At 55.1% G+C, this 27,465-nt stretch overlaps 1 protein-coding gene across 1 annotated transcript in view; it reads right to left on the minus strand.

Annotated features, from left to right (window-relative positions):
• The window catches only part of Plxna2 (plexin A2), a 186,296-nt gene that overhangs the window by 46,981 nt on the left and 111,850 nt on the right, over positions 1-27,465 (minus strand). The window contains exons 5-11 of the mRNA XM_004862039.4: positions 19,290-19,390; positions 16,242-16,365; positions 14,479-14,632; positions 13,825-13,921; positions 10,869-10,983; positions 3,249-3,449; positions 1,727-1,823 (exon numbers count right to left, since the gene is read on the minus strand). Coding sequence (XP_004862096.1) covers positions 1,727-1,823; positions 3,249-3,449; positions 10,869-10,983; positions 13,825-13,921; positions 14,479-14,632; positions 16,242-16,365; positions 19,290-19,390 — 889 coding nt within the window. The remainder of the gene's footprint in view (positions 1-1,726; positions 1,824-3,248; positions 3,450-10,868; positions 10,984-13,824; positions 13,922-14,478; positions 14,633-16,241; positions 16,366-19,289; positions 19,391-27,465) is intronic.

Below are 27,465 nucleotides of genomic sequence, written 5' to 3' on the forward strand. Positions count from 1 at the left end.
ATAAGCTCCCTGGAGCGGGCTGGGTGCCTTGGCCGAAGGTCAGGTTCACACCCCGTGGAGGGGTCATTCCTTCTCTCCTTCCATAGGTCTTCCCATCCTCTGCCCTGTCCAGCACCCCTCAGGCCCAGCTGCACAGACTGCATTTAAATATCCCACACCATAGAGGGCAGGGCATGGGACTCTTAAACCAAGTGCACATTGGACCATGTGGTCCCTGGCTCACCACCCTCACATGACCCGGAGCAGGGCATCCTTTCCTCCTTGTACAGCATGGGACACAGAAACGAGGCAAGGACATGCATGCCGACAGGAGCTGTGCTTAGCCTGACTTCACAACGCTACAAGTGAAATCGGCCGCAGTTGAACCTAACTTGTTGGATTCTAGAGCCTGAGTCCTTAAACACAGTGGCCCCCGCCCGACAGAGCGCAGACTCCCCTGACACCCAGCTCGGGGAGGGCACAAGTGTGAAGCACAGACGACTGCCATGCATTCGGAGCTACACGGGCATCGAGAGCCTGCTGCCCCAGCAGGGATGGGGCTGCTTCTCCCCTGGCTCCAGGTGCAAAGACACCCTCTGGGATCCAAGCCCAGAGCCTCAGCATGGAAAGTGTCTGGTCTCCCTTAGTGGTGAGAAAATTTGGCCTGGCTAGGAGAAGAAGCAGGGAAAAGAAGAAAAAACCCCCCTGGCTCCACTTCTCTCTCCCAGTCCATGCAGCCCTCATTGCAGTGGCAGCTTCTGGGACAGAGCTGCAGCCTGTGGATGCCGAGAGACAGTAGCCAACCCTCCATGGCTTGACCCCTCTTGATGCCCAGGAGGGCCCTCAGATGGAAGCCAAGACTCTGCCAGGCTCGCTACTTGAGCAGCAGAGGATCTGGGGGAGGTGGTGCACGCCTGGAACCCTAGCACTCTGGGAGGCTGAGGCACAAGGGTTGCAAGATCGAGCCGAGCCCAGCCTGGGCAATTCAGCAATACAGTGAGACCCTGTCTCAAAATTTAGAAAGGGGCTGAGGATGCAGCTCAGCGTTAAGGCCCCAGGTTTAATCCCCAGTGTAGGAAGGGGGTGAATAATAGGGAGACATTGGTGTGTGGCGAGAGGGCCGGTGCACTCTGGGGGAAGAGGGTTCAAGTCCCACAGCAGCTGGGCTGCAGGTCCTCGCCGTGCTGGGGTTCAGCTTGCAAACCAGTTTGAAATTAAACTATCTGGGTCCAAATCCCGGCTCTTACTACTGGACTCTTGGCCCAGTTCTTAACCTCTTTGGATCTTACTTTCCTGTCTACAAAATGGGACTAATAATAGCGCGGACCTCCCAGAGCTGTGATAATTAGGAAAAGAATCTCAAAAAAATCTCTGTGCTCCGCAGGAACGGGACGCACACATACAAGACAGTGATACAGGCGGCCCTCGTGCATGTGCGCCCCCTGCTCCAGCGCACCTCCTCTTCCGGAACTTCTCTGCCCAGATGTGGGCCTGCGTCAGCCTGGCTCCCTCCCGATGCCCCAGGACAGGGGAGTGAGAGGCTGAGTGGAAACAATACCTCCATTTCCAGGGAACCAGCAGGACATCCTGCTGCCATTCTGGGTCAGGTTCCACAGACGCTTCGAAGCCACCGGGAGCCAATGGTTAGTGTGGATGCGCCAGGGCCCAGCGGATGCTCTGATCCCTCAGCCCCAGTCTGTCCCTGGTCGTCCAGAGATCAAACCTCCGCCCGCAAGTAGCTGCTCACCTTTCAGGTTCTGCGGGTTGTCGATGATGAAGTTGCCGTTCCACACCACAGCGAAGTCCACGGCCAGGTTGCTGATGTCCATCCCATCGTACTGGTACTGCAGGGGAGGGGGAGGCACGAGGTCCTGTCAGCAGGGCCAGGGCTGCCGAGCAGCCTTCCGAGGCATCCCTTTTCCGACTCTGCCACTAATGCCACTGGAGGCCACTCAGCCCCTTGGCTTGGCACTCAGTGCCTTCTGCCCTCTGCTCCAAGCTTATCCCCCAGCCTTCTCCTCTGCTCTTACCGAGATCTCGAACCTGCCACCTCCATGCACACCTGCTGACGCCTCTGTGTGTCTGGGCGGATTCCCACGTCGGGAGGAGTCCACCTCTCCCCCAAGCCCCATCCTGTACTGCAGCCCTCATTTCCCACTCGTTTGGACCCATCTTCCCGGTATCATTGCTCCAGCCCTCCCCGCCTCCCTGTCCCCTGGTGATAGTCCTTTGTCTCGAACCTGGCATCTCTTAGGGGCTGCGGGGCAGGCCAGGTCTCTCTGGAGAGGCCGTATGCTCCAGGAGGCAAAGCCAGTTCCCTCTGGCTGCCCTGTCACCCGCAGAGGGCCTGGAAGGGCTCACAGTAAAAACCATGGAGTGGCTGGCCAGGCCCACTCGCTTCTCTGCCTGAGTGTGAGCCTCCCTCTGTTCAGTAGCCCAGAATGTCCTTGGCCCACCACGACTGCCTCTAGCTTCAGGGACTTCCTCTCCCGCCGACCCCACAGAGGACTTTTAAGCCCTGCACACACTTTAGAAACAGCCGGTGGGGCGGCTCAGCTCCCACGGGCACCTCTGTGAAGGGGACCCGAGACGTGCCCAGGAAGGGCTGTGGCCAGGCCACACAGCTCCAGAGGCCCTGCCGCCTGCCCCTGCCTGCCGCCTTCCTCCTTTGTCGTGGACCATTTCTTTCTCCGCGCCTTCCCCTTGCGCTTGGCAGCCTCCCAGCGATTACAAATTCTGTCAAGTGCCCATGACCCCAGATCCGACAGCTCCCTGATAAGAGCCCCAGGTTCCCTTTATCTCTCCCTGGCGAATTAGCTTCCCTCAACACCTCTGTCTCATCCCGCATCTCCGAGCTGACCCCACAGTCAGAGACAGGGAGCTGGCTGATAAAAACATCTTCTCCGGGCCAGAATGATAATTAAACACCTTGTGTGCTTCCTGTCTGCCACTGGGGACCGTTTAACTCTTGCTGCTCTCGACATGCATCCACCTTCCTACCCTCCCACCGCACATCCCGCTGTCCTGTCCTCTGTGGTCACAGTGACACCGGCCAGGTCCTTTGTGCCCTGAGAAGGGATGCGGAGTTTGCTCTTTAAACTTCGCCAAGATCTCCACCTGTGCCACCAATAACTTGCCTGGCCCCGGCTGAAGGCAGGGCCTGGGGGCTGGCAGCTGCCCCTGTCCCTGGGGAGGTGGGGTTAGCCGAGGCCTTGGCATGGGCAGGGGAGACAGCCCCGCACTGGGGCAGCCCCGGCCTGTCCTCTCACCGAGCTGTTCTGGCACTGGACACTGGAGCTGTTGAAGCGCAGGGCGGGCACACGGTGGATGGCCCCCTGGATGCTGAGGACGCACTCGTAGCCACGCTGGCCGGACTGAGGCTGAGGCAGGTTGCGGGCCTTCAGGGTGATGGGCTTCACCTCCCCGACTGGAATGAGGATCTCCTCCGTGGGCACCAGCTGGGGACAGTCCTGGGGAGCAAGGAGAGGCTCCGTCTGTCCTGTGCTCACCCGACTCACCTGAGCCCGGCCAGAGCCTGGGGTCCGGGCCCTGCCACATCACCCAGAACAGGGAATCCTCCAGAGCCCCTGGGCTTGGTACTGTTATGGCTTGAATGCAGATGTCTCCCCACGGCAGGCCGCATGCACTCATGGGTGGGGCTCGGGGAGGCGGCTGGACCATGCCTGTGAGATACTGGATCACGGGTGTGTGACACTCATCACTGGACTGGTCCACTGATGGGTTACAGTGGCCTTGGTGCTGGGAGGTGAAGCCGGGTAGGAAGAGCTGCATCACTGGCTGTGGCCCGGAAGGGTTTGTTTTATCCTCCCCCTCCCCCTCCCCCTCCCCCTCCCCCTCCTCCTCCTCCTCCTCCTCCTCCTCCTCTTCCTCCTCCTCCTCCTCTTCCACATCTTCCTCCTCTCCCACCTCTTCCTCCTCTCCTTCTCCTCTCTTCCCCTCCTCTTCCTGCCCCGATCCCTCTCTGCTTCCTGCCACCCTGCCTGGGAGCCAGCCGACTACGGACTGAAAGCTCCACAGACTGTGAGCTAAGTAAACCTTTCCTCCTTCACGTTGTGGGTTTAGGGTATTGCATCCCCCAAAGAGAAAAGGACCGAGACAGGTAATGTCATCGATATCCACGAATATTCTACACTAGGCACGTGTGTCACAGTCTGAGGATTAATATTCAAGCACCAGAAGGGCACGCTGTGGATTTCATCTCCCGAGCCACTGGATCGCAGAGCCGGCCCAGCTCCGGTACCCCACAGTGGAGTCACCTGGCTCCGCACTCGGCTCCTCTGGCCCCACATTGTCTGGTGCCCGAGGTGGCCCGTTATGGCCAGCTTCAGCTCCTGGCTCCAGCAGAGCTGGGCTTTCCCAGAGTTGGATCAAGACCTCCCAGCACTGCTCTAAATACTTGCTCTGGCTTTTTATCTCATTTCATTACCAGGCCCTGCGTGAACACCATGTTGCTTTGGAAAACAAAACCCAAACAAGAAAGCTGCAGTAGGGGAGCAGTGGGAAGGATCCTGAGAGAGAAAGTGAGAAAGAGACAGAATTTTTTCAGTTCCGGGTCTGCTTGCTGGCTGCTTCTCCACCAGCTCCAATCTCCTCTTTCTCCCTCTCTCCCAGGGAAGCGGTGAGACCGTAGCCCCCGGCAGTGAGGATGTGGACATCTGCTTCACAGGGCATCATTTCCTACCTCCCAGCATCAACTCCAGAAGGATTCCCTTCCTTTCCCCTCCTCCTAGGCCTTGTTTCTGGAAGGAGCCCTTGGGAATTCCAGGGGCTGGAGTTGCTTAGGAGGCCTGCAGGGGGCGCTGCTGGCATTTGCTGTCCTGGGGCCAGGACTGCTGACTTCCTGTGAGTGTGGACAGTTTCCAGCAAGATATTGTCCCTGCGTGGATGCCAGAGGTGACCCTGCAGGAGTCTTGTGTAACACGGGTGGTGTACAGCAAGGTCATCACCTGAGCCAGGGGTCAGGGGCTGGGCACCCTCTGCTGCAGGGAGGAGCTGGACAGTTACCTCTCTTCTCTGGGTTCCAGTTGCAAGCTGGTCGCCGTCTGGCCCCGCCTGCCCATTAACCCTGAGACCACGGTGTGGCAGTCCTGAATGCAAGGCTAGCGGTGACCAGCAGAGCAGGCTGTCTGACTGAACTTAGCCAAGGGTGCTGTTCTCTCCGCCAAACACTAACTCCCACTTCCCACCTTGCCTTCTCCTGCTCCCACCGTGGCCTCTCTTTTATCTTTTATGAGCTTCAAACTCAGCTCACATCTCCCTCCAGGGAAGCATGCCCCTACCGTTTCCCTGCACTGGGTTTGGGATGGGTCATGGATATTCTGCCATGACTTCCTTTAACCCACAGAATTGCAATTTCTTGCTGACTTCTCTTCACCCTCCTGAGGACCAGGTGGCCTCTTTTCTGCTCTTCTATCCTCAGTTTTCATCTCAGGATCTGACCTATAGTGGACACTCAGTCTTTGTTTGTGGGAGGGTAAATGTAAGGAAGAAAACAGAGCAACAGGCAAAAAGATCTTCAAATTTCCTTTTAGCTTCACCTTTGAAGATTGCCTAGAGCTAAGGGGAGACCCTGGCTCCTGGGCATCAGCAGATTCAAGGAGGATTTTGCGTCCCAGAGGCTGGGGCTGGAGAAGGCCTTGGCTTCTGGAGGCATATGATCACCGAATAGGTGATCAAGGGATCGCAAGGATTTCAAATGCTGGGGCCAGGGATGCTTCCCGTGGAAGACTGTCCAGGAGGGTCTGCATGGAGCTCAGGGCTCTAGCACTGTCTCCTGCCCCTTGGCCAAATGCACATGAGGCCCCAGGCAGGTATGGCTTCTGAGGGACAGGACCCCGGGGCAGCCCCAGGACAGACGGCCCAGGCAGGATCCAGTCCCTCCATGGCCAGCTCCTAACCGCTCTGTACTACACTTTCGCTTTCATTCCCTGTGGCACTCTTGACTGAGGGTTTCACATATTCGTAGCCAAGAAGAAAAATGAACCCTACTTTAGGGAAACCCAGGCATCCGGCAGGGAAGGCTACGCCTTGTCCTGTTAGCAGCTAAAAATGTCAACAGCGACTCTGGTAAGTTAGAATTTTAATTTAGGATAGAAATAAGTCTAAGGTATAATGGGGTGTGTGTGTGTGTTTATTGTTTGTGAGGGAGAATAGCTTTTCAGATTCTGAACCACTTGATATATTGTAAGTGGTGAGCAGTTGTTCGTCATCTCTAATGAGCTCAGAGTACAAAATCAAATTTCAGTAGCAAGGTTTTAGAAATGGGTGTTTAGAAGTACAGTGTTTCAGGCTGGTAAACAAGATTGTAGAATTCGTTTAATTTTGATAACAAAAAAGCACAATCGGCTCCCAGAATCCTTGGATTCTGCATCCATGGATTCAACCAACCAAGAATCAAAAAATATTTGAAAAGAATTCCATCAGTACTAAACACACACAGACTTTTTTCTTGTCATTATTCTTTAAACAATACCATAGAACCTATTCACATAGCATTTACGCTGTATTAGTTATTATAAGTAATGTAGAGATGATTTAAAATATTCGAGAGGACCTTCATGGGTTATATGTAAATACTGTGCCATTTTATGTAAAGCACATCCAGCAGATTTTGGTATTCACAAGGGTCCTGGAACCAGTCCCATGGTACTGAGAGATGACTGTAGATACTATACATAAAGTACACACACACACACACACACACACACACACACACAGGGATACACACTTCTTGTCCAAAGGCCAGGAAAGGAAAGAATCATAAAGGCTTTTCTGTAGAATGCTAAGACTGCTATCAACATTCCCAAGATGCTAATTGGTCCTACTGATCCTCACAGCCTTCGGAGTCCTCCTGTTCCTCTGATCTGATGGCTGACTACAGCCAGGTCACCTCCTTAAACAGAGACGAACAGATGTCCTGTTCGGGAACATCGCAGGGCAGGAGGAGGTGGGGAGAGGACGCAACTGTGGGGAGGCAGGGACCCCCGTGTGGCGCACTGTGCATGCTGGGGCTGAGCGACATGCTCGGTTTCCCTGTGTGCTGCCAGATTTCTGTGCCAGAGCCTGTTCACCCCCTGAAATGACTTCTCCCATGTGGAAATGGCATTATCTTCACCCACTGGACTTCAAAGAGAGACAGCAACCAGCATCCTGGGAAGCTAATCGGATTTATTTGGTTCTATCTTTCCCCTGGGACATGGCATAAAGAAGATGTTTATGTATCTACATCTCACTAGGCCTGGTTTAGCCATGGAGGGAGATGAGTTTTAAAAGCTGAAAGCCATACATACCGCTGCACACACCACTTGCTAACACAAGCATGTAACAGCCTTATCTGGCCCGGGGAGCAGAGATTTGGGGCCCATCAGAGGGCTGCCGTGTTCCGACTGGTGGAAAGTTCTGCCTCATCACTGGCTCAATTTGTATGCAGTTTCCTGGTGCCCATGCTGCCTGACAGCGCAGACTGCCCGCGAGGGGGATGGGAAGTAGGGTGCAAGTGGTAATCAGCTGGATTAACAACTGCTACTATTATACTGCACATTTCTCACGCAGATGTGTGTATGGACACAGGACTGGAGAAAGCCAATGTATTTGAGGTCCGCTTGGAACACTGATTCTGAATCCTGATGTCTGCACTCAGCTGGCGATCAGTGAAAATACTTCACTCGTCTGAGCCTCAGCTTCTCTGTACTAGAGTCTACTTCACGGAGTAGTCAAGATGAGACAGATTTACACACGCACACGTAGCACTGCATATATGATGAGCACCAAGTAGGTGCTCACTTCTGATATTTTTACATTTGAATTGCACTCTGCAGGGAGCTGTTGCTCACTGTCAAGTGTCAGCATGGACCCTGGAAGGATGTGGGCAAATGCGCCTCACACGCTGCCACCTCTGTATCTGGAAAGGGCACTGCTGCTCTGTCTTCTGGGGAAAGTTCCTCCCTCTGTGTAGATGATTTCCACCGGCCCAGCCACACCCTGGACTCTTGTGACCATCTGCAAGGGGCCAGACTGAAGCCAGGCCTGAAAGTCATGCAGCCAGGGATGAAATACAGCCTTGGCTTTCGGTGCAGAGCACTCGCCTCAGTGTTTCTGGATGCCCAAGTTACCCATTGGCTTGGGAAAAACCTCTGCATTGTAGCGTTTTTGCTCCTATAGGTGTCAAATATGCGTTATGTGAAGCTTTAGGGCTGTTCCGAGAATCATCTGAAATGCCATACGTCAGTAGTTCTTAATCTTTAGCCTCTTGTAGGTTGGGACCCATGAATTTGAATTTCTAACAAGTTTGTGGGTGGTGTGGGGTGTCCCTGGCAGGCACACTTTGAGAATTCCCACCACATGTGAAAAAAAAGACAAATGTGTGATGCATTAGCATTGCTTCACTCTCTGACGGAGCCAATCAGCTACATATTGTTTCTAGAAAGTAGAGAGACATAAAGGCCTGGCTCATTCATGGAAATATAAAAGACAGAGTCCAAGGACCCCAGAGAAACAGTAGGGGGATTCCCAGTCCTGATAACAACACGACAGCGTCACCTGGGACTCGGAGATGGAGAAGGGGAACTCATCCCAGCTGGGCGTGTGCCCCCTTTGCTGCTCCTCAAAGTTTCAGGAAAGCAGAGTTTTGGACGAGCATGGGGGGTCCCCTAAAGCAGAGCTGTGGGCAGCAAAGCCCAGGACCTGGAGCAGTTCTCTAGGAAGACGATGTGGCTGCTTGTGGCTGAGAGCCGAAGGGATGTTAGGAGGCTGAGGAAGTGGCCCTGGAAACCCCATGGGGCCTCAGCTCCCTTTTTCCTTAAGTCTGGGCTTCCTGTCCCGGCCCTCCAGTCAGTCCCCGTGCCCGGCCAGGGGCCAGCGTGCAGACCCTAAGACAGCAGCGATCCACCCGGGTCTCACTGGGGAGATGGGAGAGGAGGGGAGACGGAGGGTCCCATCTCCTTCCAGTCTCACTTCCTATGCCTTGGGGGTAGAGGAGAGGGAGCTCCCAGGCTCTTTTTGGTATTAATTTGCACCTCAGTAGCAGGGAGGCAATGGCTTCTCTGCTCTCCCTCTGGAATGCCTGAATCTCTTATCCTGGCCTGGAGGGAGGTGGGTTTCTTCAGCTCCTACTGGGTGTCAAGGAGGCCTGGCCTGCTTCCAATTAGCCTCCAGGGCTCAGCCCTCAGGCCTCCGTCCTGCCCAGCAGGCAGAGTCTCGCTCACCCACTCCAGCTGTGAGGTCACACCCAGGCTTGGTTTTGGGGTTCTGTCTGCCTAACTAAGTGGCCCAGGCAGACAGTGTGGCACCTTCCGGTCTGCATCTACACTTCACCCAGCCTCTAGGTGCTGGGATCCTGCTCCTGTATTTCCGGTGGCCAGAGTGAAGGGGAGGGACTGAGGCTGTTGGTGAAAATCTCTCACTGCCCAGCGCTCACTTCTGATCCCACCCTCCTGTGGCTACTTCCCTTAGCTCTGCTGGCACCCAAGCTGTGCTCAGCTCTCAGTCCTGTTACCAGGGCAACAAGAGGGGTTTCCCACCCTTGTAGAATCCCAGGGCTGAAATGAACTCCCAGGGTCCACTAAGGCCTGCACGGTGCTTTCAGGCCAGTTGGGTGCCAGCATGCCCACTGGACAGAGAGGAACCCTCCTGGGATAATTCCCTGGGTACCAGGTACCTGGTCCCACCATTCTGGGGTCCCTGTTGGATGCGTCTGTCTTACATGACACCATTTATATCTCTCCATTTCAAGATAGACAATTTTACTTTTCAGATAGAATAGAATGCATATTGTTTTGGAAACTAAGAAGAGTTCAAGGCTATGAGTGTTTCAGGAAACTTTCAAGGTCTCTTTTCTTATGTGTAGCCATGGAGACCCTGAAGGCTCCATTTCTCAGCATCTTAGACGGGTGGACGCGATTCCCGTCAATGGGACTCCGGGACAGGGCTCGCTGTCTACCATTCTTCCTCACATGCATTCTGCAGCCACTGAAAGAGGGTTGGACAATAAGGACCTTGCAGTCCAGTGCAGCAAGGAGAGGTGTACAAAGTCAATAGTAGAACAGGAAAACACTACACCGTGGTGAGTACTATCTGAGTTCTCCAAAAACTGGGACAAGAGGAAGTGTATGTGAGCGCGTGGACACTGGCCATCCTTGGGGATGTATGTGACCTCACTGGCCATCCTTGGGCATGGAAAGCAAGGGGAACTGCAGGCTTCACTGTCCTGAGGGATTTGGGGGACCAGCCGGAAAGTCAGCACCCTGGATCACTGAATGGAATAGGCTTTGCAAAGGTAAGCCAGGTAATTGTCACTGTGCTGGATGACAAAGGTGAATTAGGTTTTAGGGGTGGGATTTGCATGATAAAAGCAGACATTTAGCAATGCCTGGTTCTTTTCATCAGCTGAATTTCTCTTTCTGCAAGGCCACATGTCCAGTCAGAGTCAGAGGAGTCAGAGAATCACTGAATTTTAGAGTTGGAAGAGAAACTGGCAGGAAAGAGGGGGTGAGAGTGGATGTTTTGTTGAACTAGACCAAGTCTGCAGCCAAGCGCAGGGCAAGACTCCGAGCATGAGCGCCCCTCCCCACATGCTTCCAGAGCGCAGTCTGGCTGGATGTCTCCTCAGCCTTTGGCCTCAACCCCGTTACCTCTGAGCTTTTGAATGCGCTGCACTGAGTCTTAGGAGTCAAGCAGGTACAGCCTTTCTTTCTCGAGTCATTGGTTCCCGCTTTCTTGAGCTTTACAATAACATGGCTTTCTGACAGGCAGAATCTTGGGCACAGGACAAGGTGGGCCTGGACAGAGCTGGTCAAGCCGCTGGGCTGACCATGTGAACGGGCAGCTCCAGTTCATGAGGAACACGGCCAGGCCAAGGTGAGCCTTCTTACCTCCGAAATATTGATGCGGCCCTCCTGAAAGGAGCAGGTGGTTGGGTCATGAGTGCAGACGTTGCGGTACTTGCACCAGTGGCAGCGGAAGGCGCTGTTGACACAGGACAGGCACCTGCAGGGACAGGGACAGTGAGAGGTCAGGCTCGCAGCCTCGTCAGGGTGGAAGTCTGTGTACATCCTAGTCTTCCGCTTGGGAGAGTGGACGGGTGGATTCTCTAACTCTAGTCCTGGTTTCTTTCTAATTTTCTGGTGCCAAGAACACCGTGGATGGAGAGTATGTCTTATAAGAACTATGGCTTTGTGCCGGTAGCTTGAAAATTTGCCTGGTGGGAGTATTTAAACCCCAGAAATTGGCAAAGGCTGCAAACTAGGTTTGTTTCTCAAACTGCAGGTAGTAAATCTTTACCACACACTACTGCCTCTAAGACAGAGGGGCTGCGCGAGCAGAGGGGGAACCTGGGCGGATAGGAGTCCAGGCTTGCTGCTGCTGCTGCTGGCCCCGAGATCCCTAAGTCATCTCACTCTCCGAGGTGGTTTCTTCATCTATCTGTAATAAAACAGTCCTCTCTACTCCGCAGGGAGCTTTGATGTCAAACAAGATAATGTACAGGGAATGGCTTTGGGAAGTACATTTCTAAACGTTAGTATTATTTTCAAGTGCTTAAGTCACCTATGATTTCAACCAATGAAATACAGTAGTATTTGAACGCTAACAAGTGAGTCCTGGCCTCTGCGTTCCTGGGTGTAGGGGAGTTAACGGTATTAACCATTAACTTCATCTGGCATCACTGCAAGCTCAGGCGTGGAACAACAGTGTGCGTGCACGGCACAGGCACCACTTGCCAGGGTGAGCACTTCTTTCCCTCTGGCTGCACGAGGAGGCTGTGGATATTACTTTGGCTCTGTGCGTGATCAGACCACTGGAGTGGAGGTGGGTTTGGTGGGTGGGGCTGCCCTTCAGCCCCAGGCCCCCTGCTGTACTCTAGTCTTCCCTGAAGAGACTCATCTGGCCAGGACCGGGCCAGGTCTGCAATCTGGTGCTACCTGGTGGGGCTCTGATTACATCTGGGTGGTTGAGGAGCTAGGAGGGGTCAGCTGCTGAGGAGGGGTCAGCTGCTGATAGGTCAGTGTGTAGAGCTGCTGTAGCCCGTCCACACCTCCCTCGCCCACATCGATGATCTTCTCTCCTTCTGCTTATGTACAAAGTTATTTAGTCTTTGGGCTTAGGTTGATGCTCTGTCGTGTCCTCCCCGATTGATTGGCTCTTGACAATATCTCATGATTTAGCAAGTAAGTAATGAACATGGACCAAGGGCCAAAAAGTGGTGCTGTCCACTGGAGCTGTAGACATGGCCCTTCTACTGGCTCATTTTGTGACTGTCAGGACAGCGCTGTCAGTTTCCATATTAAAAGGAGGGAACTGAACTTGATGCCGTGGGTTTTAAATATGAATGCCAAGGTAGAAGGGTAGATAGATCATGTTTGGCAATAAAATGGAATCTCTGCTGTCAAGATGTTTTTTTTTCCTTGTAAAACTTGCTGCTCCCTGTGACAGCATCTTCATTGCCATAGCAATCCATCACTGCAAGTGATGATGTCACACTGGATTGCCATGGAGATGAGGGTGCTCTCACAGTGGACTCAGTTCCTGCTATGTTAGTTTTCGAGGAGGCTGGTAGGTTCTCTCTGAGGTGTAGCCATTCCCCAAAGCTCACTGGGGCTGGCAGGCAGGGGTCAGAGGCCGCTGTTGTCCATTTCAGCTTTAGCACCGTCTGCCCTGCCAGGTTGGTGCTCTGTGGGCCATTTTCAGCTCTACTCCACTTTTCTCAGCCTATCTTCTGAGTTGTCCTGATGGGTTCTGATATGTTTCCCTGGCTACTGCGGAGATATCACAGCTCCAGATTATTCTGCTCATGCAAATCAAGGTCAGAGGCAGGGGACTAAGGACTGGCTCCCTGGTACCCTGTACTGGCTGGATGTTCTGTTGGGGGCTTCCCGGCAAACACACCTTCTCCCCACCCTGAGCCGAGCCCACTGTGCCCGAAGCTTGGAGCCTACAGACTCCATGCCCCTGGAGTTCTGCCCATTATGTAGACCTCAGTGCTCCTATCCTGGGCAGTGGAAAGATTGGGTTGCTAGAAGATGCCGATTACTGCCCCCCCGGCAGGGAGCTGTGGGTTGGACTCTTCCTCCTCGGGACACCATGGCTATTGGTCCTATAAGGATCCTGTAGTCCTGGTATCAAGATGCACATTTCCTTCTCTCTAAACCAAATAGTGCATGAGTGCCCAGTTTCTCTGCTGGGATCAGAAGAAGGTAAGTACAGGCTCCTTGCTCCTCCACTTCGGGCCTTGTCTTTTACTTGTTGAATGCTCCCAGCTTCCGGCACAGTTATGGGGTCTCCTTTTGGGAGGCACAGGAGGGAGATGCTGAGCTGCTGCAGGAGGCTGAGCTGCGCTGAACTCCAGCCCCCTGGAGGGTGGTAGCTTGGTCTCCTGATTCAGAAACTGAAGGACAGATCTGGAGCACAGTGGAGTTCAATCCTCCACTGCTTCTCCCCATCTGAGGCCCTTTCGTGGTGTGCTCAGAGAGGCCACTTGCCCGGTGTTCTGCCCTCTGTGGACTTCCCAGTTCTGACTTCTTCACTGACTGAACACCGCCTACAGAGCCATCACCGACTGGTCCGCCATGGAGGTCTTTCCACGGTTCTTAATCGTGACTCTCTTCTTACTGTCCCGGCTTGAGAGGTGGGGTAATGAGAGCAGGGGACGGAATGAGAGCGGAGGCCATGGAGAGCCGGTGCTGTTCGATCCCGCCCACACCATGTGCCTGGCCCTCCGAGGAGACCAGGAGGGGCCCAGCACACAGCTCCTGCCCCTCAGCAGCTTAGACACGGGGGGCGGAGGCCTCACACCCACATCCCCACCCAACACTGCTTCCCAGAAGTGCTTACAGTTGGTGGGCGCTGCAGTTGTAAAACTTGAACTCAGTGCTGACAAAAATCTTCCCTGTCTCCTTGGACCTCAGCTGCAGCTCTAGTCCAAACCAGTCTGGAAAACAAAAATACAATGGGAAGGAGTCAAAACCTGGGGATTCCAAGGGTGGTCTTCAGGAAAGGGGATTTCTAGGGCACAGACCATGGATGGGGGGATCCCAACTGGTCCTTTTCCCGAGAGAAGCCCTTGGCTGGTTACCTGCCCACCCCCAGACCCACATCCCAGGAGGAAGGGCAGGTTCCATGGCAACCTTGGCCTCAGTGAGGGATGTTCAGTTGCTGAAACTATTTTAGAAATATCAGGCCAGGGCCCCTTAAACCCCAGGTCTGTGGAGAGAACTGGCCTGAAGCCGCTCTCAGTCCCGAAGGGACGGCCTCCTGAAGCTCTGCACACTCTGCAGCTGCAACCCACAGGAGAACAATGTTTCCCTTCCTCCCACATGTCGACGCGGCCATGACGGTTTGCTTTCAGACTCAAATTCTCTAAGGTGGTGTTTGCATCTGGCATTGGAAGACTCAGCCAAGCAACTTCTGTGCCCACTGCATGTGACCTCCAGCCCCACCGTGGTGGAGCAGCACCCAGCCCTGGCTCTCTCAGCAGACGCTTCTTACCTTGATCCAGGGGGACAGAGGGGACATCCTTGGGCCCAGGCGACGTGCAGATGATAGTGCTCCCAGACACACGCCCTTCCACCTCTGTCAGGTTCCCAAAGGCACAGGTGACGCCTGCAGACAGATCTGGAGCATCACTCACGACCAGGTTGAGCTGTGGGGGGAGGGAAGGGCTCAGGAGACCCAGGCCTTGGGCTGGCCTGGCCTGGACCTGCTACTCACTGATCCCCCACCTCATCTATCAAGGCAGGAGCCGATCTAGCGGATCTTCCAGCTCTGCCAATGAACAATTATGGTAATGAGTTGCTCAGTGGTGCACGGAGCCAGTGGTCTCTATTCATATTATTATTAATTGATTTTTCAATCTTGTGCAGCCTCAGGAAGCACTAGGGGTTAGGGACAAAGAAGGAAAGGTACCAAAACCCATCTTAGATCCTGCTCATTTTGATATGGAAATCAATTGCAAAGCACCATAGGAATTAGAAAGTCGTGAGCCGAGGTCTTCATCGGTAAGGCTTCAGCCTGGGCTCCCGGGAGAGCAGGTATCACCGGACTGGAGGTTTGCCAGAGCGCACTGGGTTGGTGCAAAGAGGAGCTGCTCATACTGGCCACCCCTGGAGTGTCCGCTCCTCTGTCTCTTCCGCTCTCTGCTCTCCAGCGGTTCCTCGGCAGTGGAGCAGGAGAGTTGCCAGGAGCTCAGGGGACCAGAGAAGGGGCTGCCAGCAGGTAACAGCCTCTGCGGGGGGGGTGGGGGTGGTCTGTTACCTCTGGGTTCCATTACAGAGGCCAGTGGTCTCCAGTCTTGTCAAGTTTAAAGATGCTCTTTTGAGTGGGAAAAGTATCACAAACTTTCAGAGCATTTGTTCACTGAGAAAATATCTAACGGCAGAATGCTACTGTGAATGCACAGCAGTTTTCCATGACTTTGTACTCTGTACAGTGCAAGGCCAGGGGATATCTGAATGGGCAAGACAAGTGCCCGGCTCCCTGTGGCGGGAGGAATGGCCTCGGTTCCCAGCGAGGCACTCCTGCCTCCTCCAATCCAGAGGCCATGGTAGGTAGGGTTGCCTCTGTCTTCCTATCAACACTTGGCAGTGGCTTTCTAGGTCACAATGATAAAGGTGTTACCTAGCCTTTTCATGCATTTGTTTGTCCTTGAATCTTCGCCTCAGTTTCCGATCTTAGGGGACCCAGGTGGAAACCCCTCCCCTGCTTCATCCCTTGACTCCTGGAGAGCTGAAACCTACTGGTCGGGGTGAATGGGGCTAAATCCTGGGAGGCTCATGAGCTAATTAACACTTGGAAGTGCTCAGAAGCCCTTCAGAAAGAACTGATGGTGAGGACTCGAGGACATGAAGCATTTTGGGTTGCACCATGACCTGGGCTAAGGGCTCTTATATCCTCTCTCAGCACACACTGACTTCATACTGAACCCTCCCGCAACATAAAGACAACCTGAAGACCTCCTCAGAGAAGGTAACAATGGATGACTGTACATAGAGCATACATTAAGGAAAGTGGTATCTGGTTTTAGACTGTGTTATGCCATAGGTGTTTGTTATTAAATGCAAAGTCTGGATTTACAAAATAGATGAATGGGCAATACATTTGGGGGAATGTGGGAAACCTAGGAGTCACCAGGTTTTCAATCAGGGTTCCTTAGAGCCCTTCGAGGCTGGTCAATGTACAGACATCATGTGAGCAGTGAGGTGCACCCCTGCCCAGATGCCCTGGCCCCGGCCCCCTCCCTGCGCGTCACTCACCTTCTGGCTATGCTCAGACACCGAGATGCTGCTGGGCTGCACTGCCAGGCTCATGCACTGGCTGATGCTGGCGGCGAAGCGATTCGGCTCCCAGGCCCGGTGGCACTTGTCCCTGCGGGAGCACCTGAGGTAGACAGTCAGGAGCGGTCAGCCCTGCGGCCCAGGTGTCTACCTGCGCTGTCCCCTGGTGACTTGTATGGGACGCTGGAGGGCTCTGGGAACCCCTTGGGGGTCGGTGTCGCTGGCAGCTCAGAGCGGATTGAGGGGAAGGGGGCTTCCCAGCACGGGGCAGCTTGGATAGAAAGGACTCCCTTGCCAGTCCTGGTGGAGGCTCGGCTGGTAGCCAGGGGGTCTGGGGACCTGAGATGGCACAGCCAGGATGCAGGCTGGGGCGCTGCACCCTCGCCCCAGGCCCTCTGCCCTCAGTGGAAGTTACTTGATTTGTCTGTTCTCTTTCCTCCACCTCCCAGGATGCTGAGGACAAGGACTAACAAGGTAGGGCTGGGGTGATGGCCAGCACTTAGCAGGTGCCATGTCAGCGATGCCCCTGCAACGCCAGTGTAAGCAATGGCAATGATTCATGTTCTTATTCTCCGCCAGAAGTCAGAAAACAGGAGAGGGGTCTTAGCTGTGTGGGGCAGTGAGCCTGTGATCTTGTGGGTGGATTAATGGCTCTTTGAAGGCAGAAGTTATGTTTTATTCATTGGGATATTCCACCTGTCACAGGGAATATTTTAAATAAATGTTTGTGTCATGAAATAATGCCTGGAGACAGAGAGACAGACAAGGAGCCAGGGCTGCCTGTGCCAGAAAGCTTGTGTGGCTGCTCCACCTGACGTCTTCATCCCGGCTCAGGCCCCTCTGCCTCACGTGGCAGGTGGGCATGATAGTGCTCCTGTGGAGGAGCTTCAGGATCCCACCTGCCCTGTCCCTGTCCAGGGCTGACAGAGCTCCAAACCAAGCAACCCCGGGACACTGAGAGATTCCACCATCCCTCAGAGTTTCCCGCCCACCCGCCTGCTCTTCCAAGCTCCACCCCCTTCCTTTCCAGGCACATAATGGATCTAAATATGAATGCTGTCAAAGAAAAGAATTATTGAGGTTTAAGTGAATCCTTAAGATAGCTCTAAAGTGAGCTCTTGACTGGAGCCTTTATCTCATTGACTCACTGAAATGGCTCTTTTTTTATCATACTATTTATGGCAACAGCCCTAGCAGAGATAAATAGCCCGGGAGACGTTAACACACTTGCAAGAGCAAGGAACCCTGAAGAGACAGGGAGGTGCCTGTCCTCCAGGACCCCCTGCCTCCTCCCAGGCCCCCCTCCTCCAAGGCCCCAGCTTGTTGGCTCCCTGCTGCCCTCTTGCCAGGTGGGGCAGGCTGGTGGTGGGCAGTGGCGGGGAACTGCAGCAGGTGGTGAGGACAACCGGCCCAGGAGAAATCTCCCAGCATAAGCATGCAAGCTCTTGCTCCCCACGTGCCCTGGTGGGTAGCAAGCCCGGACAGGTGAGCCAGGTGGGCAGGGAGGGTTCTCTGAGTACAGGTAAGGGGCTGGGGAACAGAGGAAATCCAGCTGCCCTGAACCCCAGCCATTCTAGAAGACACGGGAGCCTGTCCCCGAGACGTGGGGTGGTCCGGGGCGGCTGGGAGCCCCAGCGAGCTGATGGTCATCCCGATCTCTAATTCTGCTGTGTTCTTATGGGGGACATTCCACCCGCACCAGAACTGGGAGGGCAGGGAGGAGGGAGGGAAGTTGGGTGCAGCTGCTGGCCACTGCAGAGCCAGAGGGCGCACAGCCCGGGACTTTTGCACGGAGCCAGGCGGGCTGCTAGGCTTTCCAGACAGAAACTCTTGAGCAGAGAGCCTGTTGGCCGGTGGGTCACCCTCACTGGTGGGAACCCAAATCTGCCCTCTGGGCGTTTCTGGGATGCAGTGTGCATGGCCCACCCCTCTTTGCTGACCCACACAGAGACCAACTGGGTCGTGCTGTGCACATTTTTGCCGGACTTGCTGAGGAATCTCTTACCTCAGAAACCTAAGCTTGGAACCCTGTGTATTTGTGGCCTCAGATCCAGTCCAGATTTTGCATCTGTGAAGCACCAGCCTCTCTTCCTCCCTCTCAACCCTCCCAACACCTGCTGCGGAGGCTGGAAGCCAAGAGCTATTGTGCGGGACCCTGAACTCTGGCCCTCCGCCTCCGCCTCCACCCCAAAATCCACACATTTCATGGAGATGTTCTGCTGCCTGGCACTGGGCCACGGGGTTTCCAACTCCATTGGGCAGGAGAATTCCTAGCCAGCTCCCGCCTATTGGTGTTCACCCTTTGCTCTCCCTCTGGGGCTCTTCGAATTAGGAAGTTTAAGTGTGATTTTGCATTTCTATTGAGCTGTGTTCAAGGAGGGGGTGCATCTGAATAGGGGTGTGAGGCCAGTTGGAGGGAGATGCAGACTTCTTGGAATCACAGAATAATGAGGCCAGCAGGGTCCTCCCAAGGGCACAGAGTCCATAATAGTTATTTTGATTTGTGTAGCCTCTTCTGGGCTTCCTTATTTCCAAAGCACTGATTATTTCATTTAGTCTTCACAATTCACCTGTGAAACAGGCGTTTTCCCTATTTGGCAACAGAGAAAGGAAGGCCTGGAGCTGTCAGAGGACTCTTCCAGGTCACACAGTGGCTGGCCAGACACAAACCTCCCGACTCCAGAGCAACACGTCCACAGCCCTGGGCTGGAGCAGCCCTGGGGTTTCTTGGGAAACCTAGAGAGATACTAGTGCTTCCCTGGTGAGATCGCTCAGTGATACCAGGAAACAGCCCTGTCCCTCCAGGAGGCTGAGATGGAAAGACCCAGGCAGAGGCGTGGCTTGTAGGGAGAAGGCCCCTCAGGGGAGCTGCCTCTTCCTGCCTGGCACTTGTGTCATGGTTAGGATCACTGTGCAAAGGAAGACTCGCTCCTCGGTCTGCAAACTGCTGTCCCGCGCCCTTGTCCCGTCCCAGGGAAGCCCCCGTCTTCTGCAGCCCTTGCCCCTTCTGGAACGTCCCAAACTTACTTATTGTGCAGGGCGCACCAGCCACAGTGAGGGTCTCCTGAGCTCAGGCACTCCCCACAAGTCGTGTACTGCTCGCATGACTCCACGGGGACCCTGGTGACCTGGCAGAGAGAGGAAGGAGCACAGGGAGGTCAGCTGTGACACCTTGCCGATGTGCGTTCAGACTCTATGCACTCTGCACAGCTGTGTCCCTGACCAAGGTGAGGCCAGGGCCCACAGGGCTCTCCACACTCTCATCTGCGGCTGGCAGGGTCAGGTATGGTTAAGCGGAATATGTTTCTGAGGCAAAGGGAGAACGTGTCTGCCAGGGGTGGAGCAAATCCTCCAGCCCGCTGCTAGCATCCTCCACAGAGCTGGGCAAGCCAGGGCAAGCGCTGAAAACAGTTAACTCCCTTGAAAGGCTATTGAGTGGTACGGTCTCGGAGCTGAAGAGGTTTCAGCTGGGCTCAGGTTGAGACATCCTGTCTGCACAGAGCACACTGAAAAGGGGAGAGAAGGAGAAACTTTTCCCATCAAATAATATTCATAGTACAGCACAGGCTCTTTACAGTCAACCTAATATACCACCTGGATCCAATTATCCTTTCTTTGATGGCTGCATTCAGTTTCCCCAGTAAATCTCCCAGCCTTTGAAAAATCTAGCTGCCCAGGAACCTCCACAGAGAAGAGCTGCCGTCTGTTCTGTCTTGCCTGGAGAGTGGGGGTCTGCAGATGAAGCCCCTGCACCCTGGGGTACACCCCTGAAAACTGGCTTTCTGGTGGGGTGCTGCAGGGGCCTGGCTGGGGCATGCTGGGACACCATGCCCCCCAGCGTGCGTGACAATAAAAGGCCAGGGAGGGATCAGAGGACTGAATTCTCCCAGGTGCTGTGTCCTGGGTATCTGTTTGTGGCTGGGGCAGGAGGCTGCTGGGCTGGGAATGGGCTCTCACTGGTTAGGGCCCAGGGGCCTCCCGCCTACGGAGGTGTGAGCTCAGGTGAAAAGGTAAGCCATGGTCCGGCAGCACAACATTCTGCCTCTGGCGGGGGCACAAAGCACAGGACAGAGACACCTTCACAGCATCCTCCCGAGAGGCTCAGGAGGGGACTGAAAGCCGTTCATTCAGCAGAGGTTTGTTAGATGTCAGTTCCGTGGGGACGCGGTGCTAAGCGATAGAGAAACCACAGCACACAGCAAATAGCTTCTGCCCACGTGGACCCCGCAGCTCGAGGGAGTTGGCAACTGCAGACTGAGCTGGTCAGCCCTGTGCTGAACGTCTGGCATGGGGCTGGTGTACATGCCGGGGGCCTCAGGACTTAGAGGAAGCTTGCCCAGGGCCACCTGTAGGGAGGGAGGGCCCAGGGGAGCTGTGTGCCAAATGTTTTCCAAGGACATTCAGAACTGAAGTGTTGCCAGGAGCAAAAGCCATCAGAGACAGGGCCAGTCTGACCTGAATGTGGGTGTGTGACACCAGCCTGCCTTTTCTATGAGGGTCCCCGCCCACCTTCTGCACACCATACACTTCCCAGCCCCGTCACAGGCACCTCTGTAAATGAGGGGCATTGTCAGCCCTGAGCTCTCCTAGCTCCCTTCAGTAACAGAAAGATGAAATGCAGGTAGGGTTAGCGATTCTCTTGAAATTCAGTTTAAGAAATGGATCCTCAGGGCCAGGGATTTAGCTCAGTGGTTCTGCTGCCTGCCTCTCAAGCACAAGGATCTGAGTTCGATCCCTGGTACCAAAACAAAACAAAAAGAAAGAAATGGATCCTCTAAGCGTAGTTTGGGGAAGAGCTGGTTTAAAACACCTCAAGCGGGATACACGAGAGGGTTCGAGATGTGTCTAAGTGCAACGCGACATGACAGGCGACATAAAGGCTAATATGTCACAGGCTCCCGGACAATCACACACTGTCAGGACCCAGTGTGGTGGTCAGGCCAGGAGTTCTGAGCACAGGTCCCTGTGGCCTTCCGATGGGCTGTTGCTTAACCTTCGATCCCACCCAGGGGGTGCCAGGATGCATGAGGTCCAGATGAGGCCTCCAGGGCAGATGGTGGTCCTCAGACGCTTCTTCAGCCCTTAGAAGAGTCCGGAGATGGCCCTGGGTTCCGCTCCATTGTCTGACAGGCTCAGTCTGGCGGCAGTAGGGCCCCAGAAGACAGTTTCTGGGAAAGCTCAACATGAGACAGTCAAGGCTCTCCAGGGCCACAGTGGCCCTGCTGCCCAGACCCACGCCCACTCCTGGGACGAGGCCAGCATCCAGGGGACACTTTTCTGGGATGCTGAGCAAGGCCTCTCCACCCTCAGAGGAGGGCTGCATCAGCCTCTCCCAAGTTCAGACGTCCAGCATTCCACTTCCTGTGGTTACCTGGCTCCTCCCTGAGACCAGTTATGATTTCTGACCTGCACAACTGGACAGTTGGAAGATGACATCGAGCCATCACCAACACTGACCGATTTCACAGGCCTTTCACGCACTCTGCCTCCTGGGCCAGGATGGCTGCAGAAAGTGCCTTTCCAAAGGGGCCCGCGGATCTCTGGGACCCTTGCTGCCTGCTGGGCTTCCGCTGGCCCCCTCCAACCTGCCTTGCCAGGCCTGAGAGCAGCAGTCCAGTGCCCAGCTTCCTTTCTTGGCTTTCGGGCTCCTTGTGAGTGATGTCTGCATCTGGCTGGAAATTAAAACAACTGTCCGCATTGCATTCGGCCCGTCTGTGCAAACACAGCCCGGCCCTCAGCAGCTGGGGCTGGGGCCCTGAATGGGCGCAGTGTCCCCAGCAACAAAGCCCACTTTCACGCCAAGTGCCACGGAGATAGTGAGCCCTGTTCTTCTCCAAACACGAAACCAACAGCACAACTATTTTTCCTGTTTCCTGGGCCCTCCTGGTGGGATTCTTTTTTTAATGCACTGAGTTAAAGAGTAAAGTGAAACAGGAAACTTATGTGGGGGGGGAGGGTTCTACAACTAGAATTACTCCCCCTCTGAGGTCTAATAGCCATGCACAGACCGGAGGAAAGAAACGTCACAGTGACCAAGAGGAGGTCCTCCAAGTCAGAAGTCCCCATGGGCTCTCGCTGTCCTTATGTTCATGGCTTTCTATGTTCATGCACCAACCAGTGCTCACTGGTCATGTCCTCCATGCAGGCCACTTCAGGAGCATAAAATAGCAACAGCATCAAAACACAGCTATCACCCTCGAGTTGCAAACAGACCGCAATAAAAACCAGAAAGTGCCAGTATTCTAAGAGAGGTGCTGAGGGAGGGATGAGAGACTTCCAAGTGAAGACAAAATGCTTGTGTGAGTGCCCCGTCCAGTGTGACACCACCAGCCCCCGAGCGGACGTCTGAGGGCGGCTCACCGAGCTGAGGTGGCTGCAAGGGCTCCACACACATGAGATTGGGAGGAGTTAGGGTGAAAAAGAACATAAAAAAATCACGTCAATAACTTGTCATTAACACGTTTCAAAGAGACCCTTTTGTATAGATTCTGTTAAATAAAATCTGTTTTTCTCACTTTTGGGGAGGTAGCTGTTAGCAAAGTGAAAAGCACTCGTGTGCTCAGGTCTGCCGCTGGCACTTTATGTGTCGGACACTGCTGTCCAGGAGGGAGAGCCAGGAGGCTCTGCTGCAGACGTGTACGGCACAGGTCCTGCCGGTGACTGCTATACCAATTCCACAGGGAATGGGCGGGGAAGACAGCACCGTGCAGCCCCTGGGACCTCTGGCCTGTTACTCCTTGGTCAAAAGAATGTCCCCCATAAGTAGGTGGCCCTGTGGCTTTCAAGGGGCGATGGCTGTCAAGGCATGGTCCTCAGGCCTGAACTGCTGGTGTTACCTTGAAGCTTATCAGACAAGAAAGCCAAGGGCCCACCAGATCAGAAAGCTGGGTGGGGCCCCAAATGGGCTCTAGCATCTCTGCAGCTGATCCCTGGGGGCTACAGCTCAAGAATCACTGACACAGAAGACTTCAGCTCTTTGGGGACAGCTTTCTAAGTGTCAGGCTGCTGAGCCTGCCTGGGGGCTTCAGCAGGAATCAGAGTAGCTCGGGATATGTGGGGGAAAGCAACTGAACTTTGGGGACCACTTTATGCTCTGGGAGAAACTGACTGTTAATTTTGAGTCTCTGGAGTCTGCAGAGGACCAAGTTCAGGCTCCGGAGTAGGGAGCCTCCTCCTGCACAGCTCTGGGTGGCAGCTGGGCCCTGGCTGGAGGACTGGGCTGGGGGCGCTTTCTCCTGGAGGGCGTCCGCCACGACAGGCAGCCAGGGGGCGCTCTGCTGGGGCTGAGTCAGAGTCTAATGGGGCACTCTGTGGCGCTCTTACAGTGTCTGCTTATCATTATTGCATTTTAATTATGCCCCCCCCCCCGAGGGCAGGGGGGGGGCTGGGCCGGCTGAGGCGGTGCTGAGAGTCACACAATGGGACAAGGCCCTTCTCCTGCCCTGATCCTGTCCCTCAACCCATGGGGCTGCCTTCCACGGGCTTCCGCCTTCGTACTCCACATTCTTTTCTGCCTGATCTTATGTCTTGTAATTATGCCTCTAATGAATATAACTGTCCTATTAAGTCATTTACTTAAGAAATACTCCTAATTAAAGGTGACTCACACTGTGCTGTTGGCTCCTCTGGCCCCAGGGCCCCGAGTCCCTGGTGCCTTCCTTGGCCCGATTCCACCTGGGAAGGGCTCGGCAGAGGTGTGCCGATGATGAGGGGTGGTCTCCCCACTGCCCTCTCAGTTCGGCACTTGGGCAGCCCATGGGGGTGCACCTCACCACGGACGAGGACCTTATCAGATTAGGGTTGGCTGTGGGGACAGTCATGGGGGAAGCCCAGAACCAGCCTCCGTCCCAAAGATCCTGAAGATCACGGCAGGTCTGCAGAGTTTGGGACATCCAAGGCCCAGCTGGAAAGGTCACTGCTGAGGCCCTGGCAGTGGCAGTTACCCTCATCCTGGACAGAGGCCCTGCACGGCTACTGCCGTCAGCTGCAGACACACCGCTCTTCAGATGGAAGAGCTCCCAAGGCAGGCCATAAGAACAAAAGCCCAGGCTGGGTGAGCTTGGGGACAGAGCACTGGTGCTCCATCTCTGCCACCTGCGTGGACACCTGCAGGGGCTCCCTGGTCTGAACACCCGGAGGTGTCTTTCAGGGAAACACTGGGCTGAGCTCAGAAAACCCCACAGGGTTCTAGTGCCAGACTGTGCCTGAGTCCTGCTCAACCTTTACACACTGACTGAGCACTGACATCGTGCCAAACCCTCCAGTAGGCAAAGGCATGACATCTTCTGCCTTCCTGAAGCCCACAGCTCCACTGAGAACAAAACCAGGGGACAGATGATCTCATTACAGCTGGACAGATGCCACCGTGCGGGGACAATCAAGGCCCAGTCGTGGGTCAGAGCGCAAAGTGGTGGCATGCCTCAGCGCCTGGTGGGAGCCCTTTGTGTCCAAGAGCCTTTAGGGTTCTTTGCAAACATGCGAGTGAGACACAGATGAGCAGGTGGGAAGGACGAGGCAAAGCTGCTCCCCAGGGAGCGCGGCTCGGCCACTGAGCGCTCAGTCCCCTGCTTCCCTGGAATCCGTTCTCCCCCGCCAGATGGCACACCTGTCTCTGCACGTGTGGCCAGCTCCTGACACTCGGGGAGGAACAGAGGCCTTCTCAGCGGCGGGGGCCAGGTGGCAGGGTGGGAGGTGGCCCAGGCAGCCGGGCTGGAGTGTGCAGTTGGCCTCATCGGCAGCCTCCTGGTCCCGGGCCCGGGGACAAAGCTTACAGCAGCTGAGGCTGGGGGAACTGGCTTCCTGGGCCTCCCCTTCCCTGTGCTTTCTCTTGGCGGTCCCTTCAGGCCAGCCCACCCCTCAGTCCTTCAAGTTTGCAGCGCTTTGGGCCCATTCTCTCCCTGTCCCTCAATCCAAATCCATTCCTGAGAAACCATCTGATACCCATTGACACCCTGGCGGGGGCACACAGAAGAGAGGCCCACCAGGGCTTCCGTATGGACTGAGATCAACAGCACAACCCAGCAGTGCTGCTGGCACAGGGTTTTAGCGTTTTCAAGATGCTTTCACGCGCATTATCTCATTTGGCCTGCAGAGCTCCCCAGAGGAAGAGAGGACAGGTATTGCTGTGTATTATGATTCCATTTGATCCCTCAGGAAGTTAAGGCCCCACAGGGCTGTCCTGACTCTGGTCTCACAGTAAGTGGCCCGTGGCCAGTGGAAAGAGAACCCTCTATGACCCCAGATGGGGCCACTGACTCCTCTCTGACAAACTGGATGGGCTCCTGTTGGGGCAGGCGAAGCTCTTCTGGGTCAGTTCCAAGAGACAGAAGCTAGGTCAGATCCGAGGCAAGTCCAGGGCAGGGTTTAGGAGGCTGGAGGCAACTTGTGGGCAGGTAAGGCTCTGCCTGCCTGCACTCGGCAGCTCTCGGGACCCAGGAGCTGCCAGCCAGTGGAAGGGGCGGCTCCTCTTCTCCACAGCGTGCCCAGAGTCTCGTCAGTGCTGCAGCCAACATGGAGGCTCCAGGACGGTTTGCCTGGGAGCTCAGGGCTCTATTCTCCTCTTCACACGGAGGGTGGCCGCAGGTCAGAGTCCTCGCAGAGAGAAACGTGGGCCAGAGGTAGGGGAGGCCCAGCCTCGCCGCCAGCCCTGGCCTGTTCTCTTAGGCATGGGAGCTGAAGGGGACTGTCTGGGGAGCCCTCACATCCTTTACTGCCAGCCCCTTGCCCCATGGGCCGGTGGCCAGCATCGTCTGTCTTTCTTCTTCCCACACACCCGCACCTGGGCAGGCTCTTACCTTCTGCCCTGGGGTTCATCGCCCGACCACTGTGTGTCTTTTAGCTCATTTTCTCGGCTCTGTTTCCTAATAATGATTCAGCTGGTGACTCAGGATCCGGAGAGCCAGAGGTGATACCAGGAGGTGGGGATGGAGGCAGGCTGGGGTGGGGTGGGCTGGGTGGTAGAAGATCCCCACTGGGACGGGAACCAGAAAGGGAGAGGCTGTGCACAGGCTCTGCATGCTCCACCTGAGTGATGGGGTTTCTGTCCCATCCCGGCCTTGCCCTGGGCTCTCCTGTCAACCACTTCCGCTTGACCTCTATTCCTTGTCATCAACATGAGACAGCACTGCCCGTTCCAGCTGTCACAGGGAGCGGGACATCCAAGCCCACATTTTCAGCATGGCTCTTCCTTAGGAACCCACTTCAGGAACTGCGAAAACTCATTCTTGTTTACTCCCGGGGTTGGATCTGTTTTCTTAAAAAATCTACGGTCCTGAGCAGAGCCCCTAAACCTTCATGAAACACACACCGTCCAGCCCCAGCCCGGCTAGGTGGTGACGGTCCTGGGACCATTGTTATTAAGAAAAGAAGCCAAGAGATCCCAGCAAAGGCCTTGTATCTGGAGGCCTTGAGGGCGGCAGCTCAGGCACCTCGCAGCTCCTGGCCGGAAGCCGACCCTGGGCTCTGTCCTCAGTATGCCTCACTGTCTGGAGATCTGAGGGAGGAGTGCAGTTCAAACAGAAAATCTATTTTTAATGACTTGGGGGAGAAGAGCAGAGTGGCTGAGTAATTCAGAGTAATTAAAGCTATCTATCACTCAGAGAGGGGAGTCCAAAGTTGGTTGAAGTTTTCAAAGACATTTTTTTCTTCCTCATTCATAAAGCCCAGCAGAGGTCTCGGCAGAGTCAAAGGGGAGAGGACACTGGGGAGAGAAGCTGCGGCCCCACGCTGGCCCTGGACCCGAGGTGGCCCTGGCTCAGGTAGGCCTCGGGCTCTCTGTGTCGGGATGGACTGCTGGACCAGCTTCCACACGGAACCTGTCCTGGGCACTGGCTAAGAAGTGCTCTCTGAAGGGAGGGCCCTCAGTTCAATCCAGCGCTGTGCTTCTCAGCCAGTGGCGTGGAGCAAGTCTCGGGACCCCCTGCAGCTCCAGTTTCCCCCTGAAGAATGGTGGCAGCAATGAGCTCAGTCTCAAAGGGCCGTCTTGGGGCACTGAGATTTGCTTACAGACAGCCTTGCACACGGCTGGTGCTCGGCAGGGCTGGCTCCATGCTCTGTGCAGGCCCCACTGAAGGGGCAGGGCTTGCATGGGACCCCCAGCGGACCCCGCCCTGGCTCTGCACTGTGTCAGGTGACCTGAGCCGTCCACCTGGCCTCTCTGGGCAGGGATTGTGCATCTGTCATTTGGGGAGAACCACGTCTGCCT

The sequence above is a fragment of the Heterocephalus glaber genome, unplaced genomic scaffold, assembly GCF_053883595.1.
Source record: "Heterocephalus glaber isolate CG9 unplaced genomic scaffold, H.glaber_assembly_v1.0 deba00001600, whole genome shotgun sequence".
Taxonomy (NCBI): Eukaryota; Metazoa; Chordata; class Mammalia; order Rodentia; family Bathyergidae; genus Heterocephalus; species Heterocephalus glaber.